Source organism: Tiliqua scincoides, chromosome 4 (assembly GCF_035046505.1).
Source record: "Tiliqua scincoides isolate rTilSci1 chromosome 4, rTilSci1.hap2, whole genome shotgun sequence".
Classification (NCBI taxonomy): domain Eukaryota; kingdom Metazoa; phylum Chordata; class Lepidosauria; order Squamata; family Scincidae; genus Tiliqua; species Tiliqua scincoides.
This window is the reverse complement of record NC_089824.1, coordinates 198,933,209-198,940,564: the sequence shown is the minus strand read 5'-3', so window position 1 is coordinate 198,940,564 and position 7,356 is coordinate 198,933,209. Positions and strand designations below refer to the sequence as shown.

The 7,356-nt window shown below is 46.2% G+C and overlaps 1 protein-coding gene across 1 annotated transcript in view; it reads left to right on the top strand.

The window, feature by feature from the left end:
- Positions 1-5,819: 5,819 nt before the first annotated feature.
- The window catches only part of EMILIN3 (elastin microfibril interfacer 3), a 33,312-nt gene continuing 31,775 nt past the window's right edge, over positions 5,820-7,356 (top strand). The window contains exon 1 of the mRNA XM_066624694.1: positions 5,820-6,025. Coding sequence (XP_066480791.1) covers positions 5,820-6,025 — 206 coding nt within the window. The remainder of the gene's footprint in view (positions 6,026-7,356) is intronic.

Below are 7,356 nucleotides of genomic sequence, written 5' to 3'. Positions count from 1 at the left end.
AAATACTTTTAGCATTGGGAATTTTGGAATGAGAAGTTAGTAATTGCCTTCTGTGTTTTACACTATAGAGTGGCTTCATGTTTGTGTAGCCTTTTTTTTTTTTTTTTGCAGGAGTTGAGAATACTTCACTAGCGTGCCTCCTGTTCACCCACTTACCTGGTGCTGCGGTGAAAGAGTAATCAGTCCTGCCACATCTGGATTCTTTCCCCCTGCATTTCAAATATACTCACCTTTCCAGTGATATGGAGTGACCTCTGCTGGACAAAGGCGGTGATGTTGTCCAGTATGTCCTGGGACAACATGTTGGAAAAGATTCCTGGGTTAGACCCAGACTGATTGCCCTGGGGATATTCACAGAATATTTCATGAAAATGACAGATAGATACTAGAGTGGATGTCAAATTCTTTCTAGATTGTTGTAGACCCTATAATCAACTTTGGACTTTGACTAAAGATAGAAAGAGATATTTGAGATTAGAGATATTTGTCCAAAGGATCAATATATCTGATTGATATATTTGTTTTTAGTGTGTGTATGTCTGTGTGTGTGTGTGTGTGTGTCTGTGTGTTTGGCAACTAGGCCAGAGTGTGCAGGACAACTTCATTTCTATATACATATAATTTAAAGCCTTTCTGATCCTGAAGAGATTGCAATACATATTAAAACATAAAACATGATCAACTGAAATCAATGGCACAGATTGCTTATAATTTTATATAAGCAAACCTTTTCTGTGGGGTGAATGACAGACCCACAGGAAGAAGGGGAGTAGGTAACCTTGTCCTCGTCATGCTTGCAGGAATAAGTGTCACTGACTGCTCTGATGCTAGGAAGAAAGTTGAAAGGGTGTTGTGCTACAATTCAAAATGAATTTGTATGACAACTTCAATTTTTTTGCAAATCACTCATTGTGAAATGTGTGGAAACATGCTTTTGTGAAAGTGCCAGACACATATTTGATACTTGGCCACCATAAAATGGCAAATTTGTTTCAGTGGTGGTTTTAGTGATGTCAGACCTGTAACTGAAAAAGTGGGTTCATTCTGGATCAGCTTATCAGCTACAGTCTACCCAATGGAACCATTCTGCTCTTGGTCTTGTTGTCAAGGAAGCTCAGTGTTGTCTCCTGATTAAATTTGCCATGGCCTTCTAAAAACTTCTGTGTGTTACCCTGCCAAGTTCCATGAGAATCTGAGCATGCAGTGCATGCCAAAATTACTGTACAGTGCAGAGAACTGGTTGTGTGACTAAATAAAGCTATTGGCTGCATAGTGCTCCTCAGATTCTGAGGATTCCCATGTGATTGGGTGACTTGTGCTACAATCCTATATGTACTGACCTTTGAACTCCTTGGGACTTACTGCTGAGTAGCCGTGCATAGAATTGAACTATAAATTTGTTGCAGCCAACCATACAATTTTATAACCAAAACTCGCTGTGGACCAGCTGCCCAGGTGCCATTCAGAGAATATTGCACAAAGAGAGCAATTAGGTACTAGATAGCATATGAAGTTCTTGCTGCTTTTCTGGGAAATGAACTATTCTTCCAACTTTGGACACTGGCTATTGAATGGGTAAAGATGTGAAGAATAGGTAGACCTCAGGGTGAACATTTTTTCCATGTGAAAATAAAAAATGAGAATGGGGAATTAATTCAGTGTGTAGCTAGAGGGGGTGCACAGCACTAAGTTTTGCAGGGAGCCTCACCGCAATGTAGAAGTGGCCCCTCCTTCTTCCCTTTGGACCTATTCCAGGAGGTAGGAGCAAAATGGAGTCAAAAGTCACCCAGAATGGCTCCTAAGGGGGGGGGGGGCTGCTTCCATGCTGCAGTGAGGTTGCCTGCAAAACTTAGTGCTTGCACCCGCTCTAGCTATGCCACTGGTAGCTAGCACAGTATAAATGGTGATTCTAGGGATAGCAGTTTTGGTTTGGGCCTTGTTTTAAATGCCTTGACTGCATTACTTTCTCTTGGCCATAGATTCTCATCCATAAAACCTAATGTAAAGTGGCCTATTTTGCACGGTTATGGTAAAAAATGAATACAAAAATAGTGGTCTTCCCCTAAAGCTCGAAGCTAGATCTCAGCAGAGCTATGGGGCACAATCCTAACAAGGTCTACTCAATAGTAAGTCCCATTTTGTTCAATGGGGCTTACTGTCAGGAAAGTGTGGTTAGGATTGCAGCCATGGAGAGCTATTTGTTGGTGTAGAGGCAGTGGCCAGGAATTTGCATGGTTAGGGAAGGGTGAGGAGGGAGTAACATAACTGGTACCAAGTCCGTAACACAAGATACAATTTCACTGTTTCTATATGGGGTTTGTTTATATCTTAGACCTGAGCTGGTATAATAGCAATTCCCTCTCCCATTGAACACTGGGAACTGTAGTTCTGTGCAGGGAGCACAAAATTTCTAGCAGAGATCTCTCTCACCAAATGCCAATCCTCAGAATTCTTTGGGGGGGAAACCATGACAGGAATTCCTACACACAATGTTGTATCAATTTGTGTGTGGGAATGACTGCTGGGAGCATAACCAGACTTACAATTCGAAGCCATCGGTTATCATTACAAGGGGTGACTGGGATTTAACACCATTATTGAAACAGAAAGAGAAGCAGTGACTTGTCTACCATAATGATAGGACAGCTTTCTTGAGGCATTATTAGGTCAAGAAGCCCTTTGGAGCATGAGGAGCATGTGTGGCCCTAATGACTGCATAAAGGCTGGTCCAGAGAGTGTCCAAGAAGGCTTTTCCATCTATGTTAGTATGGACTCTGTGGCAAACACAAAACAAATGTGGCATCTTCCTTCTTGGGGTACTGCTTTCCACACTTCTGCACCTGGAACACAGAAAGATCTTGTATTGGCATGGGTAAGAAAGACCACGAAGGCCAAGGATGCGGAAGCTTTTTGCAATACCTGTGATACATATGTGGTAACAACATATTTTAGCCCTTCCTACATATCTAAACCACAGTGAACTTCAGCATGATTTAATGCTGTGATTGATTTGTCCTTGAACAGGGAACCATTCACATGATTGTATATTTGTTTGTGCACAGGGAAGGCTATTATATATTATCCACTATACCTCTGAGACCTCTGGCATATTGAATGAGTCTTATGAATGTTCTAGCAAGCGTGCAGATAATGGACATTTAATTTTTCACATATAATGCTTTTGAATCACTCATGTGCTGTTCTGCTCATCATACAGAGTGGAAGAGAGACATTTTTTATATTGAATGTCCTTAATTGTCAATGCTGGTACTACCTTTCCATAAATATTACAGATGCAGGAAAATGTCAATCTCAATTTAAGTGCCACATGAGAAAACCACAATGCCCTGGCTCAATCCACTTAAAAAAAAAAAATTCTAGATCATGGCAAGTTGTGATCTGAACATATGTTGGAGCATGCAGGAATGTGTGGTATTCTCATTTTATTAGCCTTACAACACAATCCTAACCTGTGCTGGTACAGTCAGGCTATGTGTCCTGTACTGTACACAGTGCAGGTTAGGAGTAGGCTGGAGGTCACCTTGGGGTAAGGGGATATTTTCCCTCTTATCCTAAAGCCCCAGTCTGCCCCATGGGCTACTCAGAGCTAAATAGCTGGCACACATATGAAAAGCCTGTGTAGAGCTGTCTGGCCTGGGAGTGGGGGTTATACACGCACTGTCACCACCAATTCCGTCCACCTCCCAGGGCCTGATCCTTCCCCCATTCTGCCCTCCTCCCCAGATACACCCTCATCCTGACTCCACACTGCTCTCCCGTCACTCTCTCCCACGCCCACCCTCATTTGTGCCAGCAGGGATTGGATCCAGCACTTGCAGTCTGGTGCTTGTCTTTGTGCTGGCATTGCTGGCTCTTGGGTAGCTGGAAACATGCTTTACAGCACTTTTGTGACACTTAGAGCCGGTGAAGGGAGGTCTGCACCAGCTCAACATTACATTAGATTATGCTGTTATTAAGCCATTTCTGCACGATGTTGCATATATGCAACAGGGGCCAAATGTGTACACCTGTGGGCTGGGCAGAAATGGGTTCTAACTTACAGAAAGCTTGAGTTGCTTGTCCTCACAACCTTCCTGGCTTCACTGTTATCACCATTTAAAGATGAAGAACTTGGAGATGGAAATGACGATGAAGGGGAAGATGAGATGAAGGCTTGGGCAAGGCTGCAGGTGACAGGGTGGGATTTGAACTCAAGTCTTTCTCAGGTTAACATCCTAGCCTGTCTGGCTTTTATGGAGCCATGGAGATGGGGAGTTTCAACAGATCAAATCATCATGCAAACACTCCTGCTGCTTTTGCCAGTTTCAATGTTATCATGTGACATGATCCATATAGTAACTTGCAAGGGTGCTCCTATTAGTAGTTTCTAAGCTGCTTCTAGCCTGCCTGGAAATATCAGTTTTGACCTGGAAGCCATTCTTTGCAAACCACACATGCTAGGAGATGGTGCCTGAACTGTGACTCAGCTGTGCTGCTTGGGATCTATTAAACACAAGTACCACAATTTGCACCTCTATAGAGTGGACTATAGCTCTTTGGTAGAGTACATGCTTTGCATGCCTCTCTAGATCCCAGACTCAATCCCTGCAATCTCTAAAACAGTGATTTTCAACCAGTGTGCCGCGAACGGTCCACAGGTGTGCCGCAGGAGTTTGAGGGTGGGTCATTTATTAATAGAGCCACTAGGTGATGTGAGCCCCCAGCCAGCAGCGTGGTGAGCCTTGTCAGCTGTCAAAAAACTGATGGTGTGCCTTGACAATTTTAGCACCTGGTCAGTGTGCCATGAAATGAAAAAGTCTGAAAATCGCTGCTCTAAGATAACCCATTGCCTGGTCTGAAAAGCTTGGAGTGCTGCTTGGAGTCATCCTATATAGGCAATAGTGGGCTAGATGGCTTCAGTCCTAATGGGAAAAGAAAAAAAAAAAAACAACCACATGTGCTGAGATGGCCCCTCTGGGCTGTGGCAGGTGAAAGGCAGCTACCCATCTACAATGTGATTTTTTTTTAAGGCTGGAATGTGGGAAGAGCAGCCCCCCAAAGAAAGTCTGCTGTTGCCCATCTGATCTCTCTTGTGGACCACAATACCCATGATTCCCTTTGTCTGTGGATGACTGCTGGCTGCTGCACTTGGATGCCATGTGGCTTATAAGGGTCGGATGTGCTGAATCAGGGCCCCTGGAGACTTGAAATAACTAATAAAGCCCTGCCAACATTCCGTGAAGCTGGCACTACTGCCACAGCAGACAGGCACTCTCCTCCTCTTGTCTGTCTGCCTCATCCCTGCTTTTGTTTCCCCCCCTCCCCCCCCCCATTTGTTTGATGCTGCACGGCGGGAGTTTGCTCCTGGGGTGATCTTCTCAAAGGCCAGCTCGGCTGGAGGAGGAGATGGATGGAACATTATGCTAATGCACAGAGAGGGACCCGCCTCTCTCTCCCCTGCCCCACTAGGGGAGCCGGGGCTGACTGCAGCCAGGCGAACGGCAAGGAAAGGTACAAAAGAGAGCCTGGGGTGGCAGGCGAGCGCAAGCAGCAGCGGGCAGGCAGCCTCCTTGCCCTGGGCAGAGGTATCTGCCTTGGATGCCTCCCCTTCATCCGGCTCGGTTTCCCCGCTTGAGAGTTTGGGGAGCGCTTCTTAAAGGGACCGATCGCGACCCACCCTGGCTGCAAAGGCGTCTTTTTCCTTTCTCCGCTCTGTTTGGAAGGCAGAGACCAAGCTGGCTCCAGAAACGCCCTCGGCAGACCCTTGGTGACCAGAGAGGGACCGAATCCTGCAGCATCTCTCGCTTCCCCTGGAGAACATGAACAGCGCAAGGAGAGCCTCCGGGAAAGCCTTCTCGTGCGCATCGTTCTCTCTGCTCTGCGTCGGAACGCTGGTTTGCCTTAGCGATGCCAAAGGGACCTATTACCGCCACCCTGTGCCCATCCCTTACGGCAACAGATACAACCTCTATACCTCAGGATCTAGCCCCCAGCTCACTCCGGGGAAACCCATGGGGAAGCACAAGTAAGCGCTCTGATTCTTTGCTCCTTCTTCTCAACAACCCTCCTTCTATTATCTTTTTTTAAAAAGGGTGGTGGGGGGAAGACCCCAACAGAAGTGATGAGACCGAGAACGTCCCTGGTACCGAGAACGTGGCATGCCTAGTCAATTTCATCTTTGCGCCTCAGTTTGGGGAAAGTCCATTTCATCCTTTCTCATCAGTTTGGGGCTAGTGAATTTCATCTTTGTTGCACCGGTTTGGGGCTGATCAATTCCATCTTTGTGCACCAGTTTGGGGCTGGTCAATTTCATCTTTACATATCCGTTTGGGGCTGGTCAATGTCATCTTTTTGCATAAATTTGGGGCTAGTCAATTTCACCTTTGCGTAGCAGTTTGGGGCTAGTCAATTTCATCTTTGCACGTCACTTTGGGGCTGGTCAGTTTCACCCAGCAATCAGCAAGTTTGGTGCCAGGGTTCTGTTTCAAACTGATGAGGATGTGGGGATAGCGACGCAGTTTGGAGAGGGCATTTTGCACATGAAAAGGAAGCCGGGTTTGAAGTAGTAGAGATCAAATGCTTTGTGGTCCGGTGTGTTCCCGCTCGCCTTTCCTTTCTCCCCCTCTCCTCCTTCCTTCCACGAAAACAGATCTGCAGAATTCATATGGATGAGTTTTTAACATTCCGGAATGCTCAAGGAAAGGGGGGTGGAGTGTAGAAAGAGAGGCTTGCCTTGCGGAGAAGCCTTCATTTCATTTTCAGTTGCCTCTGGGGCTGTTTAGTTGGGGGGCTGGAGCAAGTTTTGCAAATCAAGATGGGGAAGGAGGGAAGGAAGGGGACAGGATAATGGGAGAGGTCCTCCCCTCCTTGCATGACCTGGACAGAAAGGAAACATTTTTCCATCTGCACGCTGTTGAAACATTGCTATAAAATTGGAAGCCACAGGTGGAGAAATCTCTCCAGCAGGAGCTACCCCCCCCCCCACCTTTTCCACTGGCTAGGAACTTTTCACTCTTAAGAATTCCTTGGTGAGAATTTGTCTCTGGGTGGAGGCAGGAGAAGTCAGATGAGCAGCTTGTGTGATGGACCAGTGTTGGAGGGGCAGGATCAGGCTTTCTGCCAGGGTCACCTGCTCTTACTCAGTCCAGTAGGGGGTGATTCAGGTGATCATGTCAAGGGAAGCAACTACCCCCACTTTACTTCTGTTCTGTGTAGATCTAGAGGTGATCTCCAAGGGGATGGTCCATCATGTCCCTTTTTTCCTGTTTGTCATTTCTCCTGAGTGTGCCTGCAAATGAACCAAAATGTTAAAGCCTTTTGGGAGAGATGATTCAGGAATGAAGCCTCTCGGGCTCC